Here is a 27488-nt window from a genome sequence, read left to right as displayed (position 1 = left end):
CGATTATCGTAGCTGACCTCTAGTGTGAGAGCGGTCTTTCATCTGCACTGTCTCAGGAAACCCTTCCACTCCTTCAGAAAGCTCGTAAGTGAAGGCGCAACGTTGACGTCACGTCGTGACGTACAGAGTACGCCGCAACTAGCGCCGCGCAGCGTCCGTAGCAGACGAAGTCTGGGTGGGATGGGATAAAAGACCTCGTGGCTGGTCGCTACGCTGAAGCTACGTCACGCTACGTTACGCCGATCTGATAACTTCACGCCAGGAGATTGGGTCGTGCATCCAAAGCTAACGTCTCTCCGCTCAAGGCTGGTTATTGATGGCGTCCTCGTAAATCGGGTTGGGCAGCGACCAGTCAGGGAAAATATTTTACATGGCGGTTCCGGATAGACTGCAATGTAATTGCAAATATTGTTTCATTGCGCCTTTAATGGCATATTGCCGTGTGCAGTAATTTCGGCGAACATTAAATAACCTTTTGTTGACCAACGCTAATTCATGGAGCAGACGGTGAGCATCCCTCACGATCACAGTTTCCTGACGACGTCAATCCTCGTATCATTTATTCCTTGAATTGCGTTATGAACCGGGACCTACCAAGTATCACGCTCTGAGGCTGCTGGGCTAAGACTGTTCTTTTCCACATAATTATTCACGAGTAATTTACATCTCTGCGTGATACATGCATTGAGACACCTCTAAGGTTAAATATCGTGTGATGTTCCTGAGCTTGTGTCAGTTCACATGTTGGATAAGAGTAAGAACGTGTGAAACATTCATCTTTTTCGACTACACAGAGTTATGCTAAACTTCCACAAAAAAAATACGTGCCAGTATCAGAGCTCTTAACGTATTACCTCTTACACACTGTATTACAGCGCTATCTGACCTTCAAGTCAGCCGCTATTTCGTCTCTCAAACCTGCCCTTTCAAACAAATCCATTCTCGACTGAATAAAAACAGATCACATACGCTCACCTTCCGACAACGACATTCCTGTCATCTCCAAGAACCCGGATGTAGCGCAAGAATGGGCAGCCACCGCATCAGCAATCGTAACTGTTGAGCAACATCTCTCTGTCCCGATTCGGAATCTGCTTCGCCCTCCGCGCGTTGATACAGAGTGAGTTTTGGAGCCTTTTTTCCCTCCGTCTTCACGGATAAAAGGAAAAGAGGAAAGTTCGGGCAACGGGGCAACTGGTAAGGGAAGAGTACCCCTATAGGAGGAAAAGGGGAATGAGGAGACGACGTCGGCGCCTAACGGTGATCGATGCTACTGCAACCTTGAAAATGATCTGCTCCCTTTCCTTACTGAGTACTATAGGGGGGACGGGAGCGGACAGACTCGTCTCTTCAAGTTTTTTTTTTTTTTTTTTTTTTTTTTTGTGATGCGCCCTCGGTGCCCTTAGATACGCAAACGCTTGTCTGCATGAGTTAGTAAGGACAGCAAAGAAAGGCAACGACGTCGTGACTTATGAAGCCTACCACTGCGCAGGTTCAAGTGCACCTATCAGGTTATCAATGATTCCACAACGCTTCTGGTGACTTCTTCTTTTTTTTTTTTTTATTTTTTTTTTTTGTTTAGGTCCGTTTCCGTCTACAGAGTATGGCGGTGGCCCCGGATAAAAAGCTGACTACTCTGCAGCTTGAGAAAACCCGGGGACAGCCCGGTACGTGGCGTGGAATGGAAATTGAGAAAAGAAACATAAACCTGCCCAGGAGGTTTTTTTAAAAATTATTTTTATTCTGTGTTAGCGCCGCGAAGCAACTGTGGCTATGAGCGGAATACAGACGTGGACAGATTGAGAGAGGACAGCAGGAAGAAGTGGGGGACAGGGGGATTAGTATGCGTCCTGGGCCGACTTCAGGGGGAACTGTGCCGACGTTTGTCTGGAAAGTCTTCGGAAAACCCAGGGGAAACCTCAGACAGCACATCCGGTGACAGGATTCGAACCCGTGTCACCTCCCAGTCTCGGCGTGGAAAGCGATCATCTTAACCGCTATGCCACGAGAGCTGGTCCCCGGAAGCTTGCACATACGCAAAAGCCGTTCACGAACAATTCATGAATACGAAATAACTACAGCTATTATTGCACAGACCATTAGACATACAATTATAAAGAATTTAAAGAATTCATATTACATTATACACTACGACATTTACAGAAAACAAAAATATATACCTCTGAAGAGCACTTAGTGCCTCAGCGTAATGACATATAGTTAAAAAAAAAAAAACAAGAACAATATAACAACATAGCACAAAAGTGATCAGCATAGCACAAAGACGAAATGGTAATAACATAGGATTCAGGTAAACTATAACTATGTTTTGCACCCAGTACGTACGTAGTTGTTTCATGTTACCATAGCTGTAATCAGGGTTATCATAAGGATATCTGTATTTATTTAGTACGGTGGGGAGCTCATAACGGAGCAGCTGCGTACCATACGAAGTCCGACAGTGGGGGATTTTCCATGTTTCCCTCGCCCTGGGTCTGAAAATGCCTGTCACCGCTTTGTAGTCGAGACGTGTCATACAACCAACAACGTAAAGACGTGGCAGAAAATTTCACCTTTGCAGTTAATCGGTACTCGTATAGATATGGTACAGTGATGATAGCAAACTTGCGAAACAACAGTTGCGTATGTGCGAGAAATGATCCGTTAGCGATAGCACGAACTGCCTTCTTGTGAATTGTAAAAAAATATTGTTCAAAATTTGTGACTGCCGTTGTTGTTCCCCCCACAAGCTCGCTGTAAGACAGATGTGAAAAGGATCAGGCGTAGTATAATGCCAATTTAACTCTAGTTGGTAAAAACTTATATTTCCAAAGAATTCCTGATCCACGTGCTTATTTCATTGCACTTAAATGAACTAATTCCGTGCAATTAAATCATTAATATGTGCATCCCAAGACATGTTGTATGAAAAATACACTCCAGGATAACAAAAGAAGTGGTGGGAACTGTCATGATGCAATCCTGAGAGCACGCTATGCCCAGACTCAGGGCTTCTCCAGTATTCAGTTCCTCCACCATTTTGCCTGCATTTATGCTATATTATTAGCCAGACTATGCGACGCAGTGTTCGAGCAGATCGTCTCAAGGGAGCAGGGAATGCTGACCACGGGATTTTACCCGTGGCTAACGGAGTGCTGAAGAAACCAGAAATCGAGAAGTAAACCCGGCCTAAGGTACCTAAATGCTATTCCCCTCTGGTACTTAGAGAGGGCTAGTATATCCAGGCACCCTCTTCCCGAAGTAACAGCCTTCAGTCATTGCGTACAGTGCTGGGCAAAAGTTCACGGAACACGCTCCGGCGCGTTCCTTCCTCAGAGTGACACGCTAGCAGCGAACGGGAAACCGACTTGCAAACACGTGACTGAGTTACCTAGGCACATGTTCGTAACTCCGTACGGTCCCGTTTGCTGCTAATATATCTCTCTCTGATGATTTTTTTTTAAATTTCGTGTTAGCGCCGCGAAGCAACTGTGGCTATGAGCGACGTAGAGATGTGGACAGATAGAGAGAGGACAGCAGGAAGAAGTGGGGAAACCGGGGGGATTAGTATGCGTCCTGGGCGGACTTCAGGGGGAACTGTGCCGACATTCGTCTGAAAAGTCTTCGAAAAACCCATAGAAAAACCTCAGACAGCAGAGCCGGGGGTAGGATTCGAACGCACCACCTCCCAGTCTTCAGCATGACCTTGGCCAGAGAGCGGGACGCCTTCACCCGCGAGGCCATGCCGCTGGTTCCTCTCTGAGGAAGGAATCGTGATCCGTAAACTTTTGTCCAGTACTGTACATCTACGCCATGTCTCACTACCTAAAAAAAAAGAAGACTAAGAAGAAGAGGAAGAAGAAAAACGCAGGTGCGTGTCGGAATCCTCGTCACATCCTCATCGCCGCTTTGTGTTCGCATCTCGTTCACTGTCGCACGGGTCGCAGTTTTATGCACGCACATTCCGCGTTGTTGACCGTAAATGTAGGTTTTACTGGTTACAGGTGACGAAAGGTGCGGAAAGAGCGAATTCAACGTCGCAAAGCGAATTCAACGAAGAGGAAAAGGTTCCCAAACAACAGCTTCCCGTTCTCTTCCTGCCAAGGCACGCGTTAGGCAGAACAATAAATTCTGCCCTTACACTTCACCCTGCATCCGTCCTCTGGGCGTCCTGTTGCGGACATCGTTTCAACCACAGGAAGCTCGCAACGCACATAGCTCTTCCACTGCTCGGCAGGTGGCGAGACTTTCCCTTCAGTTGCCTGCACGCGCGGCTTCAACATTGACTCAGTTTTTCTCTTACGAATCACTTCGGATCATTTTTTATTTTTTAAAGTTAATATCCTTGTAGCGTTGAAGGAAGAAGAATCTGCACTGCATCGTTACTAAACATACTATTTCCTTCCGCTTATATCTCTCTTCTTCTGTCACGGTTGTAGGTAATCGGCTGTCGATGGTGAATGACGAATGATAGTAGACGAACATGACGAAGCTTAAGAATCTACACTACAGACTAATCTTTGTGGATCCCCGTGGATCTAATCTTTAACTACAGTACAGCCGTGGTTGTGTAACATGAGCGCATGTTCACCTTGGAATCAGTCGTAACATATCAAAGTAATGCGAGGTATAGCTTCTTCGTTCGCAAATCACAAAAGCTCTATATTTCCACTCGTGATAGAACGGCACCAAAAACGTAGCAAACAGCGTGATACAGTTTTGTGCAACTCACTGCATGGGCGCCGTTGAAATTTTCGATCTATCGAATCGTATTGAGTCATCATCGTCCCTGTATTTGTCACAAAGCAGAAGGCAGAGCATGGACGTAAACGCCGTAAATACTATCATAATCGAGGTTATAATCACCAACATGTCCTTAATACTGATCTTGTTCTCCGCAATGCACTCGCCGTTGGTCGGAAAGAAACCATCCCTGCACTGACAGGCGTGTTCGCGACACACGAAATCGTCCTTGCACACTGTACCCGGACCACAGAGAAAGCCAAGGTCAACCATTGGCATGCAACTACCAGACATGAATACGTGATTCACATTGCAAGTGCAAAGCCTCTCAACGCAACTTGATCGATGGTCAGATAGTGTACACTGGTGTTTGAAAACGCACGACTGATTAAGCTGGCGCGGGTCGTAGCACAAGTGGTAGAATCTATCGAATCCCATGCCCTGTTGGCATGGCTTACAGTTCTCGTGGTTTAGCGCTTGGCAGTGCTTTTCTTCCCAGTGGCACCCTTGCTGAACGTTACAGAGGGATTCCTTCAGGGCCTCATCTTTTGATGGTGGCGGAACACCGCCGAAAACGCGAAAGAACCCATACAGTTGAGCCAAGGACTCGTCTTGATCCGGGGACGTGAAGACGCAAGATACCGTGCCCGTCATAGGTTTAGTTGACCAGAACTCTAGTTGAGCTTCGATGATGGATAAGTTGCTTCGGACTACGCTGTTGCGCTTCACGACTAGGGGGCGAATCCTGCAGTGCGCTGCTGGAGGGGCGCAGAAGACGGATAAGTTTCTAAAGTTGATGAGAAATTGGATTCCAACCTTTCCCATGTCTACAGCTGCGGAGCAGGTGTACATGATTGAGTCGGAAGGTGAAGATACGGGTTTGAGGGCCATCATGCGGTAATCTGGGACTTTGTGGACACCGAAGTACCAGTCCTTGTACGCCTGGACATGTTGTTCGCTCCAGCAGAGACCTAGGACGACGAGGAACAAGTGAAGCATTTTGGATATGTTTGCTGTTGCCAGAAAGATGTCTGCATTACGGTGAGGCGGCTAGATGCATCGATGGTTCGAGGGATCCGCGTGTTAAGCGTGGAGCGTGCCGTCTTTCTTTTTCGTTGTCAAAGATCGTGAGAAATTTGTAGAAAGTGCCAAAATAAAATGTTTCTGGTGCTAAGAGGTGGATGATACACGAAATACGCTTTCTAGCTCCACTGATCTATAGGTAGGGTTTTCGGTGCTTATTTTTTTAGAGAAACTGAGGAAAAAAGCGGTGGTTATTCCGCTCACCTGGAAGCGGTGGCTTTCGATGGAAATATGTTAAACATCAAGACACCTGGTGAAAATCGGTTCGAAACGACACTGGCGCTAGCTATACCGGCCACTGTTCCTTGTGCGCCGTCCAGAAGCCGGCAATAGAAAAGTCACTTGTTGGGGTCACAGTCACCAAAATATATTCAGCCAGCTCGTCCTGGAGTTGTGGTAGGTCACTGGATGATACGACACGCTTAAGAGCGTGAAGGATGTGCTGAGCACAACCGCCTACTTCGGACTTGTTGGTGGAATCAATAACCCCGACTTTGTACCGGAAGGAGTTATCTGAATGTCCATTGTGAGAGGAAGGTTCCTTTCCCAGGTAGAGATCAACTTTTTGCGCACAGTCTCGTAAACTCTGCTGAGTGCTGTCACACACTGCCCCCGATGTAACTCTATCATCGTCTAGAAGGGTTGTTGTTCTTGTTCCAAAATCCGAACACGGTGTTGCTTCACACCACGTCTGCAGTCTCGCTTCCAATCGCAGTCCAAACACGTAGAAAACATCATTTACTATTGTATACGCTCTGTCTTAATCAGTTTCATGATCTCAACAAGAATGCTTGAGGTTTCTGACAGAAAGGTCAACTTAGCATACAGTACTGCAGAGTCTCCCAACATCAGGTTCCACATTTTCTCTGCTTTCTTGCCTTTGAGGGGGAAGTAGAGTTAATCAGTTACTTGAGTGATTCCCTTCTTTGGTGCAAAACCGAGCGGCCTGAGAAGGTCATTTACGGCGGCTATCGGTGCAAAATCCGTTTCCACGGAACATAAGAAAATTTTACCGGCGTATGTTTATCGGTGTTTTTCGGTAACTACCGAAGACCGGAAACCCTATCTATAGGTAACAACTACATTGACTGTCTCAACAGGAATCCCGGATGTTTTTTTGGTATTATTTACATTTTACCTACTGCGGTGCTGGTGGTGATAGGGATCGCCGTTTTTTATCTACCACATACTGCTACACACACACGCACGACGCATGTCCACATTCGGTACAACTTATGTTGTCTAATAAACAACTGTGTCGACATCAGAGGCGAATTTAAGGGGGGGGGGCGGTAGCCCCCCCCCCCCCAAACTGCTGTATTCCCAATGTAAAAACCCTATCTCCTGGATGATGCTTTGCCACAAAGCACAAAATTTTCTTAAGATAGCCCCCCCCCTCCCCCCACTGACAGATCCTTAAATCCGGCCCTGGTCGACATGCGTCTGCGAGCATGCCTTTTCTGTGGTGAACCTCAATAAGTTATGCTCACAACAAACAATCGAACACTTCAACACAGTCCTTAAGGTTGTAGTTGCGCAATGACTCTTACACGATGTTGACGCAATACTTAAAAATAAGAGGTGCCAAGTTTCTTCATGACAACCAAATAAAAAGGACTTCCGACCCTGTGATTGAGCAACGCTGAGCCGTACGTTTTACGTCGTTTTAAGTTCTGTGTTGTGTCATCTATATCAGAAACAGGCTACCCCAACGCCGTGGTATGCGGCCTGCTTTGTTCCCCCATGGCTCAATGCGGCCCCCGCACAACCCCGAATGAGTTCGGCACCCCTAGTTCCTTGTCGCTTAAATCGTAATAGCAATGTTGCAGGTTTCTTTGCTGAAAGCATTCAGGCCGTCATTAGTTCATGGATGACTGTTTCAACGTTCGTGACTGCCGCTAGCGTGCCTTTGTGCACCTTATTTTCCACGTACCTGATAAATAATTAAGTACAATGAGCTTACCTGTAGCGCAGTTCCTAATAGTGAATATAATGGGACCCCGCATATTCCCGCATGGGTAATCAAAAAAGCAATGAAGAGAAAATGTTTCGCGGAGCGGACTATGGTGCTTGTCGAGCGCTTGAAACCATGCACTACTTTTCGTGCGTCTAGAACGCGTGTGCCGAAGGGAGTGTGTGCCGAGTTTAATCGTGGCTGGAAGGATTCACACCCAGAAGAAAGCGATAGATGTGCAAACGCACCAGGATGGTATAAATGTGGTAGGAGTTGCCCTTATACTGCCTTCAGTGAAACACACCTATGTGAGCACACTATGCCCGTGCTCAGCGGTTTTGCGGTATACTGAGTTCCTCCACGTTCTCGCCTGCATTTATACCATGTTATCGACCACGCTATGCGACGCAGCTTTCGAACATAAACAGATCGTCTCAAGGAAGCAGGGAACGCTGGCCACCGGATTTTACCTGTGACCAACAGGGTGCTGAAGCAACTAGAAGGGGAGAAGTCGTCCCTGCATGGAGTGTCTAAATTAGCAGGGAATCGGGATTCGGGAATCCGAGTCCCAGTGCCCAAAATGACGAGTCGAGACTTTCGAATCTACCAACCACCTTTCTTTGTTTCTTTCTTTCTTTTTTTTAATTGGCACCTCCGAAGTCCGCCGAAAGCCTGATTGGTCGGCGTATGTTTTCTTGTTTGATTGTTTACATTGTTCTAGCCTGAAAAAGTTCAAGCAGAAACTTTTCCATTAAAATGTTTTAAAAGTAACATGGTTTTGCTGTTGCTTGTTTCTTATTTTTGTGTAAACAATTCAGACTCAAGAATTATGTATTTCCTGTAGTCGGTTAAGAACATGTTAAATAAATTACACTCAAGCGGAAGTAATAGTATGCTTTATCCTGACAGTGAACTGTTATTTAATTTGTTTTTCATTAATCAAGTATGTCATATTCTGCTTCAAAACACTTTTCAGTGTAAGTGTGTTTTCTTATTATTTTTTTTTCTTTTCTGTGGCTTTTCAGGCTCTTTTTTAAGGAAGGAGTCGGAAGATTCCAGATTCGTAAGATTCGTGGATTCGCAGAACCTTCCTTAGATTCGGATACGGATTCGGATTCTTCGTCCCTCTAGCTCCCTCTGGTGTACATAATGGGGTGCTAGTATTCAGGCACCCTCTTCCCTCCTCCTCTTCCCAGCGTGCATCTGCGCCATGTCAAAGAACGAAACGCCGCTGCGTGTCCTCCTTGTTTTCCATCGAATCCTTTCGTGGGACACGACGTACTGCGCCCGCTGGTCTCCTCCTCTCCCCTTTCTAAAATATTTCGAACGATGTACCGATAACAGTACGTGTAATGAATGTACCTGTCCTGTTCCTATCTCGTTCTCTGTTGCACTCATCGCAGCTTTATATGTAGCGCACTCCGCGCTATTGAACATAAATATAGTTTTACTGACGGGCAACAGACGACGAAATGTGTAGAAAGAAAAAAGTTAGAAAATCAAATTCAGCAGAATTCAATTGTAGGCAGAGCGGTTCACAAACACTATATGTACGCATTGCCGTTCTCTTCCTGCCATGGCACGCGTCAAAGTAGGCAGAATAAGCACAGCACGCTGCACACATTGTTCTCACCCTTCATGGGTCGTTTGGGCGTCCTGTTGCGGACATCATTTCAACCACAGCAAGCTCGTAAGGGATATAGCTGCTCCAGTGCTCGACAGGTGGCGAGACTTTCCGTTCACTTGCGATGGCGCGTCGTATTATTCCTGCATGCGTGGCTTCGATATTGACACTTTTTTTTTTCTCTTATGACTTCAGCCTCGAAAAAAAATGACCTGCATGGCTATTGGTGGGCCCGCCACACGGGCAGCGAAATAATTTCGTCGGTGTGCTCGCGTGAAACGGAAGGGACTGGCTTCGGAGTGGAAAGAGGTTTGGTTTGGGGAGGTCACGAATTACAGGATCTATGACGTCGTGTCCTGTCACACATTTCGTGCCGTAACTACTAAACCTACTACTTCCTCCTTTCTTCTCTCTCTCCACAACTGTTACGTACGTACGTACACTGCTGTCGATGTTGGTGGGCTCAAAAAAAGCTTTCGCTTTACAAAGCGTAGTGTTGTCTGTAGACTAACATGACGAAGCTGCAGTACGGCCATGGTTGTGTATAACATGGGCGCATGTACACCTCAGGATTCAGACTCATTTTCAATAAGGAAACATGTCTCGTTGGCTAAAGTTCCCACCTGCAAATGGCAAATGATATATTTCCACTAATATTACAAACGCACCAAAACGTAGCAAACAGCATGATTCTCCTTTTCACGGCTTATTGAATGGGTGCCGTTGAAATTTTCGATCTATCGGACCGTGCTGAGTCGTCGTCTTCCTCACACTTGTCCCGAAGCCAAAGGCACAACATGGACGTGAACGCCGTCAAGACTATCATAGACGAGGATGCAATCATGAAAATGTCCTTAATACCCATCGTGACCTCCGGAAAGCAGTCACCGTTGGCCGAAAAGAATCCATCCTTGCACTGACAGGCGTGCTCGCGGCACACTAAGTCGTCTTTGCACACTGATCCCGGACCACAGAGAAAGCCAAAGTCAACCGTTGGCATGCATCTACCAAGCGTGAATACGTGGTGCACATTGCAGGTGCAAACCCTCTCAACGCAAGTGGATCGAGGGTCAGATAGTGTACACTGGTGTTTGAAAACGCACGACTGATTAAGCTGACGGGGGTCATAGCACAAGTGGTAGAATCTATCGAATCCCATACCCTGTTGGCATGGGTTACACTGCTCGTGGTTTAGCGCTACGCAGTGTTTTTCTTCCCAGTGGCACCCTTGCTGAGGGTTACAGAGGGAATCCTTCAGGGCCTTATCTTTTGATGGTGGCGGAACTCCGCCAAAGACGCGAAAGAACCCATACAGTTGAGCCAAGGACTCCTCTTGATCCGGGGACGTGAAGACGCAAGACACCGTGCCCGTCATAGGTTTAGTAGACCAGAACTCCAGCTGAGCTTCGATTATGGATAAGTTTCTTCGGACTGCGCTGTTGCGTTTCACGACCAGCGGGAGAATCCTGCAGTGCGTTGCTGGAGGGGCGCAGAAGACGGATAAGTTTCTAAAGTTGATGAGAAACTGGATCCCAACTTTTACCCCGCCAACAGCAGCGGAGCAGGTGTACATGATTGAGTCGGAAGGTGAAGATACGGGTTTGAGGGCCATCATGCGGTAATCTGGGACTTTTTCGACGCCGAAGTACCAGTCCTTGTAAGCCCGGGCGTGTTGCGCGGTCCAGCAGAGACACAGGACGACAAGAAGCATTTTGGGTACGTTTGGTGTCTTCAGAAAGATGGCTTCGGTATGGTGAGAAGGCTAGAAGCATCGATGGTTCGAGGGATCCGCGTGTTCTTCTTCTTCTTCAGCCAGGAGGAGGAGGAGGAGGGAATCCGCGTGTTATGCGTGGAACGTGCCGTATTTCGTCTTCGTTGTCAATTAGGTCGGTGGAAATTTGTGGAAACTGTCAAAACAAAATGTCACTGGGTGTAACCATTGGATGACCAGCTCCCATGGCATAGTGGTTAGGATGGTCGCTTCCTACACCGAGACTGGAAGGGGACGCCTGTTCGAATCCCCGCACCTGCTGTGGGCTGTGCTGTCTTTTTCCCTGTGTTTTCTGGAAGTCTTTCGGACGAATGTCTGTACAGTTCCTCTTGAAGTCGGCGCCGCACGTATAGTAACCTTCTGTCCCCTACTCCTGTTGTCCTCTCTCCATCTGTCCACGTCTGTACGCCGCTCATAGCCACAGTTCCTTCGCGGCGCTAACACACACACACACACACACGCACACACAAAACACATTGAATGATACGCGAAATATGCTTCCTGTTGCTCCACTCTAGCTACGAACTTCCTTTGGGTACTATTTGCTTCGAAGTGCTTAAATTGTGACTGCAGTGCTGCACGCAGATTGCTCTAAGACTGAAAGCATTCACGTCGTCATTAGATCATAGATAACTGTTTCAACGTTCGTGACTGTCGCTAGCATGCCTTTGAGCACCTTGTTTCCACATACCTGATAAATAATTCAGTACAAGGAGCTTCCCTGTAGGGCAGTTCCTCCTAGTGAATATAATGAAACTCCGCATTTGACTGGTAATCCATAGAGGTGAATGTTCGACTACCGTCACATTCCAGTATCTCTGCTAGTGCTGGATTCTAATACCGTTAGGAACAACTGCATCCTATTCTGCTGCTACTGCTTGACGGGTTAGTGCTGTCAGCAATAACGCAGCGGAGTAACCGGATGCACATTTCTGGAGTCACCAAACCCATTTTATTTTCTATCCAATCCAACATCGACTACGAGTCACAAATGATGGATCTCAGCACGCGAGCATGTGCCAGAAGGTGCTCAATGCATGCGACAGAAGGTTTACTGAACGTCGTCTTGGAGGCACATTCCTTCTGCTATGCAGTTTGTGCGGTCAGGACCCAAGATGAAGCCTCGATCGCATCTGCAGCCAACGCCAAAGCAGATACCGAACCCAGGCAAGACAGCGGTTACGTTGCACACAGGAGGAAAAAGAGGCCGGCATCTGGTGAAACTTGAGTTTGGCGGACACCGAGGGGAGCATTGAGAGCTTGGAACGCAAGTTCCATTGCGTGAAGATCTGTAGATAAAGAGAGAGAGAAGAGAAGAAAGTTAATTCCAAAAGAGAAGCGACGGAGTTAGTAAAACATTCACACATTTGGGTTGCGCCCTGGTTGTGTTCTTCACAAACGTCCCCAAGTTGGAGATTTGTGTTTTGTTACAACAACAGGGGGTTCCTCATGCATCCATTTTTTCCACACCATTAGCGTTTGCGTATTCAACCGTAGAGGAACTGAAGACACACGTCGTCGCACGAAGTCGCACGTCGCACACGAAGTCTCACGAAGGCACGTTGAGGAACTGAAGGGCGCGTTGCTGGCATCGCCTGAAGATCGCAGCATCGTTACGCCGTCCGTGCTCGTGCAATGAGCGGCGTTACGATGTTGCGATCTTCTCTATGCGATGCCAGCAACGCACCATTGGTAACGTCACATCCTACCGTGACTTCCATGGACTTAACCGCTAGACACAGCTATGTACGGTAACGATGTTTGAAACGGACTTAACAGCCGGAAATATAGGGTCTGGAAGAACAATCTGTGCATTGTGGGGAGCCTTACCTGATATAACCCCGCACGCAGAAGCACCCCTGGACACACCGTTTGCTGCAGTTCCTGGAGACTGGTTCCCCGCATACCAGAGGACAAGGAGTTCCGCAGTTGCGATGTTCTTCGTGCGCAGTTGCGTTGCACCTGTCGCAATCCTCTTGAGTGATGCAGTTTCCCCTGCTGTCGCGAACATAATCTGGACGGCAGATGCATCCTCGGCAGAACGTCGTGTTCCTCGGACGAGGGCCCTCCTCAGATCCGCACCGCCTGTCTGGCGTTACGCAGGGGTTTCCGCGTACTTCATTACGGCCGCAGAAGATCGGGAATATTGGCGGGAATGGAAACGGGAACGGGAACTGCGCTGTTTACAAAATATGCGTCACAATACGTTAGAGTGAGACATAGAGATAGTGGTGACTAATAGAGATTTTTAGATTAGTTAGAGATGAGACGAATCCAGAATTTTACGAATCCCAATCCAGATCCGAATCCAAAGAAGGTTCTGCGAACTTCTACTGAAAAGTGTTTTGATGCAGAATATGATACATTTGTTTAATGAAAAACAAATTAAGTAATAGTGCAGTCTCAGGAGAAAATATACCCGTATAATTATTCTTAAATGTATTTTACATGTTGTTCAACGACTACGAGAAACACTCTCGAGTCTGAATTATTTCCATAAAACTAAGCAACTATCAAAGGACAACACCATGTTACTTTTAAACTTGTAGTGTAACAGTTTCTGCCTGAACTCTTTCAGTCTATAGCAATGTAAACAAGCAAACAAGAAAACACCCGTCGTCCAATGAGGCTTTCGCGGGCTCCGGAGGCGCCAGTTTGAAAAAGAAGAAAAAGAAAACGAACGTGGTTGGTGTATTCGGAAGGATTCGATTCGCCGTTTTGGGCGCTTGGATTCAGATTCCCGAATCTCGAATCCCTGTGTAGGATTCGAGGATTCCAGGATTCGCGGATGCGATTGGCACATCCCTAGTCATAGTACACCGTATGCAAAGGCGATAGCGTACGTAAGAGACAGCGTTGGTGGTTCCGCGCACTGCGCGAAACTCTCTTTCTGTTATGGGCGTGCGTCGAACCATCAACGCTATTCCTTACGTGCGTAAAGGCAACAGCGTACGATGTTCTAAAACTCTCTAATGTCTGCGAGAAAATCTATGAAAGAAGGAACGCATGTACATCTGCTTCACGCTGAGAAGAAAACGTTTGGAAAGCACTGTCGACATCCACCGTTCGCACTGCACTGCACTGAAAATACTCCCCATAAACTCCCGCACATTTACTCCCTAGAGCGGCAAATACCTGTGCCAATGCATTTAGTCCCCACAAGACAAATGTAAAAAATAAACTTAAACCATCTTATAAGATAAACTTCTATACAGAGTTTACGAGTTTGCTCCTATGAGGTTATGAGATAAACTCCTTTCCCGTTAGAGTGTACAATGCACCTGTGTTAGATTTGGATTGGAATTGATTCGAGTTGGATTTCCCACTGACCATCGCTGTCTCACGACATAAATCCACACATTATCATTACCTGGCAACGTACCGAGAACACACGGCTTTAAAACTGTATTCTGCGTCGGGTCTTGGTACACGATGACGTTCTCCTGCAGAATAATCGCAAGCGGTCCCGTATTGGAAAATATAATATACTGGGAATCTTATCGGAAAAAACGGCACGATGTCGTCGGCGTCTTCCTTTTGTGAAGCTGGTGTGAACTTTTCCGGGACAAATTTTCGTCTTAATCTGAAACCCTGCACACCGGCACAACCTATATGCCCCATCGCCTTTCTGTTGCTCACACAATGTAAGAAAAGGTGTCTCTTACCCGCAGCATAAACCGCACAAAGCAAGAGCAGAACGAGGCTGGACGACATTCTGCGGCGGCGTCGCTTCTAGCTACGAATGGTTAGGCTGACGCTGTTTTTATACATTCGTTACACAAAGAAGGATGTCAAAAAATCATCCAAGCTTCGACGGGCGACACGTGTAGGTTAAAAACGACCAGCGAACAACGGGAGGATGTTGCATAAGCGCCATTTGTAAGTCAGCCACGAGCAAGCACAGAGTGACATGAAAAAAATATGCCACACAAAAACGTTAGGTAGTTAGCTTTTCGGCGCGTGTTGTTTGACGTAACGTCTGTGCAGGCATTTGTTTGTGAACGAAGCTGGAAGGTTAGGGCACGGTGGCGCAAGCATGAGTGCTCGCTGATTTGTGTGTTTGTAATCCGCTTCCTGCGTGTGTTCATTATACTCCATTTTGCCAGTCATCAATGAAAATTCCCTATCACACCCAACAACACGGAATGTCCTCTGGATGTACAAATAATGTCCCAACGGATTCGTTCGTCCGATGGATATCTGAGGGACATCCGTCGGGCGTACGAACTCATTAGGACATTAATCGTACATCCATAGGATATCCGGAGTTGTTGGGGGTGTTGGGGAATTTTCATTGATGACTCGGACACACAACAAACACAACACACGACACAACAAACTCGAGAATGTCTTCCAGAGTCAGGGAGGGGTACTTTTGACAATAACTCTGGTACAGAAGCCAAGCTAAGAATACTAATTTTCAAAGTATATTTAATCACTTTCGTCCTCACCGTATCTTGATTAGCCACCTACGTGTACGAATTTTCTGTGGCCTTTCACTCTAAGTAGCAGAGGGAAGTATGTATATACGAAGTCCGCAAACCTGATGGAGCTGATGGAATACAAACAGTGAAGCCTTCTTGATTACACAAAAGCGTTCATGTAGTACACTACATTTCTTCAGGCGTAAAAAAGAGCAGCTTTTTACACCTGAAGAAATCTAGTCTCCCATGTGAAAGCTTGTGTGTTATAAAGAAGCTTCACTGTTTGTACACCATCAGCACCTTTCACTCTAAGAAAGAAAAGAGTAGCTTTAGCCTTTCAGAGCACTAGATGCATTGCTACAGCTCTTGCAGTTCCTTACTGCACTATAAATGTATCGATGTTTACGAGGGGTTTATGAGCTATTTGCAGTGCTGGAGAGTAAATTTCAAGATCGGTCCATCACCTGCAATTACTCTTCAATATAGGTTAAGGTGGGGCAAGATGAGACAGAAATTTGCAATTGAACATAACATAATATTTTCATTTTATATTTTTTGTTAAAAAAAACTAGCCATAGGCACAGTCTCAGGGGTCTAGAGCTTAAAAATGCAAATAATAATAATAAATTTAAAAATTAAAATAATAAAAGTTAAAAATGCAAATTGTCTCGTCTTGCCCCAACTCTCGGGGCAAGATGAGAACCACCGTGGTAATGAACTATACGAGTTAGTTTTTGCAATCCAAGTAGACAAAGTAAAGCCCGTGGGCCCTACACAACCCCCTTGAGCCCAACGGCCACATGATGTGCAATAAAACCACACAGAACCCGATGCTATTTTGCTACACCGCCGTCCTTTACAAACAAGCCATCGCCAGTCTGATGTGTCGCTGATCACCCGTTTTAGCGTGCGCTCCTGCTTTGCTGGAAAATCCTAGACAATATAGGAAAAAAGAAATCTCTGAGGAACAAGCATAAAGCCACCTAGTAGCTGACTTATTCGTTTCTAAATTACATTAAATTGTCGCGTTCTGCCCCGTGCATATCATGGAATGCATTCATGTTTCTGCTCAGCAACACATAACCAAGAGTGCCCATTATTTTGCATGTATCTAGAAGAATGAATAAAGAAATAGTATGTAGACTTACATTGACAAAATAAGCCTACGATACGCTGCTGCACAGACGAGAAGAAAAAAGATTACAGAAAAATCGCGCTTTGTTGGCGGGTTTTTACACTCCAGGCAGAAGTAATCGATTTTTTTCTTTTCAACGCATACACCAATCCGGACATTTCCAACGTTCAATAAAGCTTACATGCAGAGCCACCTATGAGTAAAGTTTCAAGAGCATGGAGTAACGCGTCTCTGAGACAGACGGCGTCGAGCAAAAAATGTCGCGTCTTGCCCCGTATCTAATCTTGCCCCACCATTCAGGACAGACTACCATTCAGGACAGGGCTAGATGGATACAAAACGATGGTCTTCGACTTGTCTCGAACAACCGTCAACAATTACAATGAGACCTACACAGCATCATTGCTCAAATAAACGTGCTATACTTAACTTTCACTCCGCATCCTACTATAGCATAGTAACTTGCCAGTGGACACCCCGTGGGCGCGTGGCAACCTATGGACACCCACCAACGCCTACAAATGTCCTACCATATTCGTATGTGCATGTTCTTTTTATACCATCATTGCACCCTTCAGTACCTGCCCTTGCTTGATTGATACTTGCCTTGATTGATTGATAGAAAGAAGAAAGAGTATGGACTGCTTAGCAGGACAGCAGTAGTAGAGTACAAAGGCCGCAGTACGTAGTGCCTTAACAGGCCGGATTGAATTCCCAAGGCAAAGAAGACGAAAAAGTCACACTGAGTCCTTGGGAAAAGGAAATTGTTTTATTTTAAATTATGATTGCATCTAAAGCCTACACGGACTATTTGATCTGCATTGATCCATGGAAATGCAAGTTTGCATGTCTGGACTGAGTATGTAACCTTCGTTGCAGCTGCATCCACTTCTCCTGCAGGATGTGTCACAAAATTCAGGTCGAGGTCGGTTGCAGACAGTTGGGCAGTTGGAAAGGCATTCTGTGTAATGGGCATTTGGGCCGCAGTCAGGCGGGCAGTTTTCGATGGGAACACAGGGCCCGCCTCTCGTTGAACTGCAGGAGTACATTACGACATCGTAAACAAATGTAATGAATAACAATGCGTTAGTAATCTATCAATGCACGTCTCTAACTGCTCTGTTGATCACCTCTTTGAGGGCTTCGACGAAAAAAACTTATCCGGTTCAACAAGATAGGTGAAATCTATGGGAAACGAGATATATCGTATAAATGGATTTCTTTCATAATTTCTCGTACGCATGCGCGTGGCACGTGTGATCACGAAGGCTCCAAGCAACATTCCCTCTGCACTCGACAGACGGCGTTCTAGGCGTCCGATTCAGGAGGGGCATCTCTCCACGACTATGACGCATTGCGCAGTTAGACACGACACCTCGACATTCCGGTTTCCAGAGCCTTAAGACCACTTTGTGATTGGATGGTATATACAATATTGGATTGTATGGCGCGCGACAAAAATGGTTCGCCGAAGAACCGCTAGGCTGCGACGTGACTATAGGAAAGATGTCCTTACCAACTTACTACTTACCGAATATAACCATTTCTGCAAAAGCAGCCTATGACAGCGATCGCTGTGCAGTATCTCGGGAAGGGCTCGTCGCACACAGGGGGGCACGCAGTGCCTCCTTCTGCCAGATATACTTCGTTCCTTCCACAACATGGCTGGGGCTTGTTGTTGAGGGGACACCTGTCTCTGGGCACACACCGGTTGTCGACACGATTTCTTAAATAGCCGTAGTCGCAGACGCATCCAGGACGGTCGCAACGATCGACGCAGCCGTCTGAAGCCGTTTCATTGCAATAACTGAGACAGCTCGAAGGACACATGCTGAATCTCTCGTTGTCACCGCACTGTGGTGGGCAGTCCTGGACGCGCTTGCACAGGCCGCTCCTCAGATCACTGTAGTACAGCGATGCATATGTGAACGTTAGTTGCAGGGGGCAATCACAGAGGTATTGGTTCGAACCCCGCCAACGGCAGAAGCTGACTTTCCGTCAGCTGCCGTCTTTCAGGTGCGTATGGTGTCAGAGTAGTAATGGAAGGTGTCTTTTTGGCGAGCAACCGTGTATTCACTCGAGCGACATCCTCGCGTAATATTCTAGTGGAAGAAAAAGCGAAAACACTGCTCACAGAGCCGAAGTTCCGTCCGGTGTTATGTTGAGCATTCACTCGGTGCGGAATATTGGGAGTGGCGTACTGCGCATTTAGCAGACGACACTTAGCAGACGACACTGTCAGCGTGTTTTCTTGGCGTCTGCTACGGAATATCTTGTAGCTGTGTAGCCGGATATTGCCCACGGTATACGTAAAGACACGGCGTTGAGCGCGCGCGCTCATGTGACAGCAGAAAGCTATGACGCTTTTCGCATCTTCCGCTTCTGAGGGAGTGTCGCTCGTGTGAATACACGGCAACTGGGGCTACTTGCACATTGCTGGACAAAACTTTACGAAACACGCTGCGGCGCATTCGTTTCTCAGAGTGACACGCTATTAGCGAATGGAACCGTACGGACGTGCAAACAGGTGACTGGGTTACCTAGGCCCAGGTCTGTAAGACCGTAAGGTACCATTCGCTGGTCGCGTGTCACCCTGAGGAAGGAATGCGCCGGGGCGTTGTTCCGTAAACTTTTGTCCAGCACTGTACAAGCCGTCGTTTATAATAGGTTACATTACCAATGTTACCCTTTCCAGAAGACTACAATTTCTTACCTGATGTACCCAGGTCTGCAGAAACAGCCAGACACGCATTGTTCCGTGCAACTTTGGGGCACAGGTCGCCCACAAACAAGCGGACATGCAGAGCCGCATAACAAGAATTCTTTGTTGCTCTGTGACCTGCACCTATTGCAGTCTGCTTGAGAAACGCATTCGCCTATGCTGTTTCGCAAGTATCCGTTCTTGCAGACGCAGAGGCGGCATGTCCGTTTCTCCAACGTGGGTGTCATATCTTCCGAACTCTGGCAGTACAGTTCGGGGTAGAAACAGGAATTCCCGGGTTCTTCGTTCTCACCGCATAGGAGCGTTGTCCCAAGTGCTGCTGTTAAGGCATAATGTTAATATATGATGCTGCCTGCGATTACTGAATGCTTTCATCCGTGTTTCAGTCCGTCATTTATCGAAGCAAGATGACTGCTTCACGCGCATCAACATAAAGCAACGAGAGAGCTTGATAATGCAAGCCAGCTAGGGGCACTTACAACTCATTGAATAAGTATACCTATAGGAAGGGTTAATAGTTAGGTTCATATAGTGGAACACCTCGGTGAGCAGACACAATACGAGTTGTGATATAGGGATCACGCAACGCAACTGGGTTTCAATAACTGCTTTATATCAATGTCACGGTTCTCTCTACGCTTGTAGGCTACACTGCCATGTTCTTGTCACAAACTGGCCTGGCTGCTTCCGACAGGACCTTAACAGCGTATCCTACGGCATTATTTATTCTGTGACACTCAAAGGAAGGGGCTTTGCTACACAGCGCTCAACAAAAGGATTATGGACTTCTGTTACTCGACGGCCACAGCTAGTGACTTTTCGACATACAAATATGGCTAAGAACAAGCTTCTTACCATGGAATTCCACACCTAAGATTCCTATAAGAAAAGGTGCCACCAGGAGTAGTACCGGGACAAGCATGTCTGCTTTGTGGCAATAGCGACACGTCTCTTTGTTTCTCTGTTGCCAACTGTTTCCCTTTGCTGTAACACCCAGTTTCAACGTTTGTTATGTGGGCGATGTTGACCACCTGCGTTGGTTTGACCGGAAAGTGGGTCCGGAAATGTGTCAATGACCCTGTGACCCATTTTACGCGAGTTCCGCAAAATTTTAGTACGTGTACCATGCGAAGACTGCGTGCGTCGAATGCTCTGAAGTACATTACATCAATTTTAGCGTAAAAAGAACAAAGTTGAATCATGATTTTACGGCTAATCATCTATGAGATTTTGCTAATAGATTATTGGTGTCATGTATTTAACAGCACCTTGCATATCATCTGCACAACAATACGCATGAATGTATGTCCTGGGCCGACTTCTAAGGGGACTGTGCCGACATATATCTGACAGCGTTTGAGAAAAGCCCAGGAAAAACCCCAGACAGCACAACCGGAACGGTGTTATGACCCGGAGGGTACCTCCCAGTCTCGCTAACCACTGAGCCACGCGAGCTAGTACCGTGACACGTCCAGTAAATGTCCATATTCCGTGGCCAACTGCCAATGGGCCCACCATGAGGAGGAGGTAGAGAAGAAGTGAAAGATCACGCGTTCCACCAACCATCACATTCCCCACCCAAATTGTCACCGTCAGCCATGGTACAGTTAGACATCCTCATAGCCCTAGCCGATCTCCCTTGTGGCTAATGGCCATTCTCCGTGGGGCGAGGAAGAAGAAGGGGGCACGCGCCAGAGGAGCGCATAGGCCACCGAAATCTACCTTCGGACGGGACGATTGAACGTCCCCCCGGGGTACCGCGAAGACGTCATTGTAAGTATATGGCGTATTGTAAATCAAATATTGCGCAAAACACTCGCACGCAAGCGCTGAAGTGCTGGCCGAAACCAAATCTTCCTTGTGGACACTGCTGTCACTTACCCGTTATGGAAGGAGACGCGAAACATTCCAGGAGCCCCAACGAGAATGTTTTTTCGAGGAATCAGTTGGATGTCTTCGAAAGGTGGTTCAGAGCGTAAGCCTGCATTTCTTGTACCGTTAGCCCTTATCTCATTGGGGACATGGTTTAGTTGAGTTAAGACATGCGCTACGAAGGCCATGTTCCAAATGTCTCGAGTGTTCAAGGTGTGCAAGGCTGCGCTGGAAATCTACTACAGTCTACTATAATATAGTAGCAAATTGCCTGCAACATTAGTGAGGAAGACTCAGTAGGTAATTTGGGTAGAATTGCATGTAAGGTGTGTCAGGCTGTTTGTGTTTTGCCTCCCGATCAGTTATGGGTACCGTAAGATGTTGGATTCAAAAACTGTGTCGCATTGGCTGAATCTGAGCACCTTGAGCAGATTCTGAGCCTGTACGAGCGTATAGACTCTGGAGAGCTTCTGGGTGATTTCAGAAAGCCTTCTAGATCGCGTAAGCACGAAAGAGACGAGAAGTGCACTTCTGGTCGCTTTCGACCTTGTACCGCTCGCTTTTGTGTTAGGGACGTGCATTCTCTGATTACGTCTCACTGCTCCCACCATTCAATTTCTAGGTACTCTCACGTCACGTGTCACGTTTTAGTCCCGACTAGAACGAAATAGTGTTCCATTTGTCCTTCTATTTTACTACCAATTTTGCGACATTTGTTGCTTGTTTATAAGCATTCAGCTTGCTGTTTAACAATACTTTCACACACCGATGCACAGAGGTGACAGCAACGGAGATGGACGGCTGGACGTCGAAGACTTTAAGCGCGTCTGGGCGAGTTTACACATGGACATTACTCACATGTCGGCAAAGTGGCTTATCGCTTTGGTGGATGACAATAAGGACGGCAAACTCAACTTTGGCGAGGTAGGGAAACTCCGTACAAATGTAGATGACGTAACAGGGCTTTCATGACGTCTTCAACCCCGTCACAAGACCTGCCTCTGTTTTAATGTTAGCAATGTCTGCGAATGATTATGCATTCCGATAGTTCGATACCATTCTCATGTTGCACTATTAGCGCGTTGAGATCACTTTGATTATTATGAGTGATACCGAGGACTGATTAGCTAAGCTTTGTACCGGATGCCGTCACTGAGGTGCGTAGTGACTGGTAAGAGGTCATTTTCCGTGCTATGTGACCCGCTGAGAGCGTCCTCTGTATCACTGCATGTAGACCTCGTGCTGTCTTGCAGACCTCCCGGCTTATTTTCGGCTGATGATATTTTTTCAGACATATTTTTCTCTAAATTGACTGTGACTGACTTGCATCACTTCTGTGCAGTTCGTCTACCTCTGGGTGATGGCACTAGAAAGTCCAGAGTTTCAGTCTACTCCCGAAGGTGCTTCCATGATAAGGACCATGCAACTCTATGGCATTATCCCTGGCATGGAAAATGCATGTTGTAAAAAGGCAGCCTGCTATACTTTGAATCCTTGGGTAAGTTCCGAGATCGTAACGTGACGCATTTTTAAATATAGGTATTTCTTAAGCTGCAGCAGGAGCGACCATTTGATCAGGGCGATGACAGATGCCCTTTGGAGCCTTCTGCACCACATTCGCATCTTGCTGAAGCGAAGCATCTTTGCGAAGAAGCTGCAAAACAGCGTGCAGCGTTCATTGCCAAAGCAAAGTCTGTTTATGAAGGTACGAATCGCCAATTGAATGCGCAGCCCGAATATGTTATTTCGATGCACTGTGTTCTCGATGTCAAGTTCTCGTCCTGTGTGAACAATTCGTAACTTGTTAGGACGCTGGAAATAGACAGCGTAAGCAGGCAAGCGCCTGTTGCAAACAGGGGCGTTATGCTATATATGCAGAACATGAACACCATATTATATAAGTATGAAGGAAATTGCCTTAGGACGAGAACAACCGATATTTCGAACAGAGTCTGTTCTTCTGGAACAGTCCCTTCATGAATCAGCAGTCTCGCTAATTCCTTTTATACTTCCTTTCTTTTCCACTCGGTTCGCTGGATTTCTACCCGCCTATATTATATAAGTATAGCTTGAGCGCACTACAATTAACAGGGAGTTTACCGTGAAAAATTGTACGGTAGTCTGTCTTCAATCATATGAGTGCTTAATTTCGAGTGAAAAAGTTTTTCGTTTTGTGTAGTCATTTCGTTGCATTACTTACCTGGCTCTGAAGCTTCTGGAAGCGATGAACGTTCCATGCATGTGCGCAATATTCACTGAAACAGAAACGAGAGTAGCCTTTGTACGGGACGCGTAGAGCTATATTCTCACTGTTATTCTGCGATGCTTTGATGTCAAGATTTTCTTTCAGGACACACTGCAGCAAAGTACCAGATACAAGCAGAACGCAGGGCAGAATTCATAAAATGGGCACGAAGTACCTTCGAAGATACCCAAGCGGTAAACCAACGACACGCTGTAGCAGCAGACGCGAACCAGCAGCTTACTTACCACGATCCCGCTGTGTGCACGGTGATGTCAAGGTCTTCTCCCGCTATTAGTGAATTTTCTCTGGATCAATGCTCCTTCCTCGCTGATTGGTTTCACAGGTAAGGCTTGCTTAGTTTCTTTCAGCGATAACTAACATAAAAGTAGACCTGCTCTGGGAGATACATTGCTTATGCCGCACAAGAACAGAAAATGCTGTTTCGCATTAACGAACCCCATTGAAGCTTGCTTCATGTGGTTCTTTCTGGACAATTAAGAATTAATTCTTTTTGAACTAATGCGGGAAAAAGATACTTCATTAAATGGCTCTCTAAATGATCTCTTCGTTGCTTTTTGGCTTCGTCACACCCATCCAAATAGCAAGAAAAGGTCAGAATAAAAGAAAAGGAATAGCAGAAAAAGGCTGTGGCAGTATCGAAGGTGTGCTGTATTAGCCGTGGTCTGAGTCACCTTCAGAGCGAAATCAGTTATCAGAGCAGGTTATCAGTGATGCTTAACTGTTTGCAGATGGGACAATAACAGGGACGGTCTCCTGGACCACGGTGAAATTGCGAACATGTTCCGGTCTTTGAGGATTCCTGTGACTCCCGGAGCCCTCCATGCAATAATGAACTACTTCGACGAAGACATGGATGGGAAGCTTAACTTTCGAGAGGTATATGCTCTCCAATGAATCATAGCGAGTGAATGCTCTGTTTGGACATGATTTTTACTTGCTTATATTTCTATATTTCAGTTTCTCCTCCTGTGGCGTGCAGCTATTTATGACCCCGACTTTAGGCGCACAGCCGAAGGCTGCAAGATGGCGAAGCAAATGCGCATTCATAACCTTACGCCTAACACCTCGCGTGCAGCGTGGGTAAGAAATGATAAATATTCAAGATGAATCTACATTCACGTGCACATACTTCATACTTCAACAATTATTTTCTTCCCTTGCAGTAAGAAGCGCCGGCCGCTCTTCAACACTGAAATTCTGCGTTTGAAACGCTTTAATGCTCACAACAGGGTGTGCGAGTCAATAAATTTCGTATATTTATCGACACAGCACATAAAGTAGCGGCAGTTTCAAGTCGCAAAGCGACGCTGATACTGCAGAGTCCGTGTGGAAAAATAAATTTCGGGTGATATACCACTGTGGAGTAGAGCATGCAGTGCTGTGCAGGTAGGTCAGCCCTTCGCGCGGTCCCTCAGCTTTTCCATTTCTCCTAGTGGACGTAGAAGGCTCTCATTGGATCGCTCTCAAATGAGGTACCACAACAACGTGCTGGCCATGTCACGTCGAGACTGGGAGGTACCCGGGTTCGAATCCCGGTGCCAGCTGTGCTGTCGGGGGTTTTCCCTGGGTTTTCGGACGCAGATGACGGCACAGTTCCCTTAGAAGTGGTCCCGACGGCCTTAGTCGTCGACGGCGAGCTCTTTCGCACCAACCACCATGGTTGCTTCATCATTTTCGCCATTGTTGTGGCCTTCTCTGCCAATGCCCCCTTTTGGCGGCTTGCTGTATGGACAGACGCCCTTTCTCCAACCTTTTTCTTTTTTCAGTTGTCGGTGCCGGGTGTCGGTGTCTGGGGTGGGTCCTGGATTTTTCTCGGACGTTTTCAGACACATGTTGGCACAGTTCCCTTAGAAGTCGGTCCAGGACCACGGAGTAAGAAGACTAGGAGGTGAAACTGCCCATAGAAGCAAACGCCGGCGCGCGACCAGAGACTGTAACGTTGGGGGGGGGGGGGGGGGGAGAAAAAAAGGCAGTTGCTGACTTTACGCGACAGATGGCACGGCGGCCGATGCACGGCACGGCATTTTGTGCTTTTACATGGAAGACTATGGGGAAAGCAGTGCTTTTCGCGAGTCATACGGCAGCCTCTACTGATGATGACAAACTAATGACCGTGAAAGATGTTTGTCTTGGCAATAAATGTCACGCTTGTCAACTACATAGCGCTTCTTGTTTAGCGAAACCAACGGAAAACAATTGCCTCTCGGTTCTGTTGAGCAGACGACAGGAGCACGATGATCGCGTAAGCGTTTCATCATGTTCTTTTCTAGCGTTTAATTCACGTGCTTTCACGTGTTTTAGACACGCCGCCGGACAAGCGACAGTATCACGTGACCGCATGCTTCGGAAATTCTGCGTCCTCGTGCAACAGATGGCAGTGCGGGCCGGGTCGCCGAGCGCGCGCTCCTCGTGCATTCTCTGGTCCCTCTGGTCGCGGGAGAGAGTGATCTCCTAGTCTTCTAGTCTAGTCTAGTAGATCTCCTAGTCAGTCGTGACGTTGCCCAACTCTGAGGCCGACAACGGCGAGACCTTTCACCGTCACCTCCACCAACCTTCTCTTTCTCTCATGCGCTTTCTCTCTTCGCGTGTTCCGCAAAGGTAGAAGTATTGCGCCACACATTGTGTGGGAAAACTGTACTCGAGAACAACTTTCACATAACGACCCCCAGCAGCTGTCATGATCTCGAGAACGAGGCGCGTTATTTCGATAATATGAACGTGACGAGCTGGTAATGAAAACAGTACCGTCCTACCTGTACCAAGCTTACCATCTGGCCAATATAAGCGCTTCAGGAACAGACCATGATCTCCTGTCAGTCACGAAACTGCTTCGCAACTATCTTTGCTGCCCAAGTACAGTTTATTGTAGCTCGACAAGATGTATATGTAGCAGCAATTAATTTCCAGGTCCAATGCATCTGCATTCTTCCTCAGAAATGCATCGAGTTCCGTCCGGACTGAGAATGTAGCCCGCATCGCACTCGCAGCCGTCTCGTATGCAGGCTTGATGGCAAACGACGGGCGGCTGGTTGCAGACAGCTGGACAGTTGGAAACGCACATTGCGTAATGAGAGTAAGGCCCACATTCTGGGGGACAGGTTTCGATTGGAACGCAGGGACCGTCTTTCCTGGATCTGTGTGTGGAAGAGGAGGGTGGGAAGCAGATATTAGAGTGTGTAAATTTCCCCCATAGCGGAGTCGCTATCACTTACTGCAACAGAAAAAAAAGTTTACGCATGTCGCACTATAGATGCTAGCCTGGAGAGCTCGGCCAGCGATTCTTCGGATTCTCTAACGATCCCCGATTCGGATCCTCCACTCGAGCTACTCCTCGAGATCGGCTTTGCGCTTCAGATATGTACCTCAGTGTCTTGGAACGCGGCATGAGCGGAGGATATCCTTCGCGCTTCCTAAGGGTATCACACGATAGCGTCGGGGTTTCCTCGAAGCCCAATGGATCCACAATTGCAGGAGCGCTCCACTCCTCCGCGCACTGGAGTTAAGAATACGTTTAGAGTACCGCCGCTTCGTCTAAAGCGTGTCTACCTCCTATTGCCCAACCATTTTTTTTTTCACACTTTAGAGTCCAGGACGGTGCTTGTGGTGATGCCCTATGTCGTAAAAGTTTTTCTATGTTTCCCGTTTAAACTTTGCTTTTAGAGCGCAGTAAGATCGCATTTTTCATCGAGAACGCACAACCAACGTGGAACCGCCCTTCCACGAGGAAAGGTTCAGTCACATCGCTTCTAGTCTTATGCCTCTGCTGGCCCCCTATGAGCTTGACTCTTGAGTATATTTTGCTTTTGGGGCAACTCTTGAGGCTCAGCAAAACGTTGACTTACCTTATGTATCCTTCCTTGCAGAAGCAGCCAATGACTGCAATCGCCGGGCACA

General features: G+C 47.0%; 1 protein-coding gene across 2 annotated transcripts in view; it reads left to right on the top strand.

Moving 5' to 3' along the window:
• LOC135401451 (uncharacterized) overlaps window positions 1-24862 on the top strand; it is a 172239-nt gene extending 147377 nt beyond the window's left edge. The window contains exons 1-8 of one of the 2 annotated variants that reach the window (XM_064633866.1): window positions 21061-21431; window positions 22105-22252; window positions 22671-22826; window positions 22880-23033; window positions 23679-23916; window positions 24323-24470; window positions 24552-24674; window positions 24758-24862. In XM_064633866.1, the coding sequence (XP_064489936.1) occupies window positions 21238-21431; window positions 22105-22252; window positions 22671-22826; window positions 22880-23033; window positions 23679-23916; window positions 24323-24470; window positions 24552-24674; window positions 24758-24760 (1164 nt within the window). In that variant the 5' untranslated portion in view covers window positions 21061-21237 and the 3' untranslated portion in view covers window positions 24761-24862. Of the gene's footprint in view, window positions 1-21060; window positions 21432-22104; window positions 22253-22670; window positions 22827-22879; window positions 23034-23678; window positions 23917-24322; window positions 24471-24551; window positions 24675-24757 lie in introns of those variants that run through there. The other variant, XM_064633867.1, reaches the window with a different exon arrangement.
• The last annotated feature ends 2626 nt before the right edge of the window (window positions 24863-27488 follow it).

The sequence above is a fragment of the Ornithodoros turicata genome, chromosome 7 (assembly GCF_037126465.1).
Source record: "Ornithodoros turicata isolate Travis chromosome 7, ASM3712646v1, whole genome shotgun sequence".
NCBI classification, from domain to species: domain Eukaryota; kingdom Metazoa; phylum Arthropoda; class Arachnida; order Ixodida; family Argasidae; genus Ornithodoros; species Ornithodoros turicata.
The sequence above is the reverse complement of the archived record's forward strand: the minus strand, read 5'-3'. Positions and strand labels throughout refer to the sequence as shown.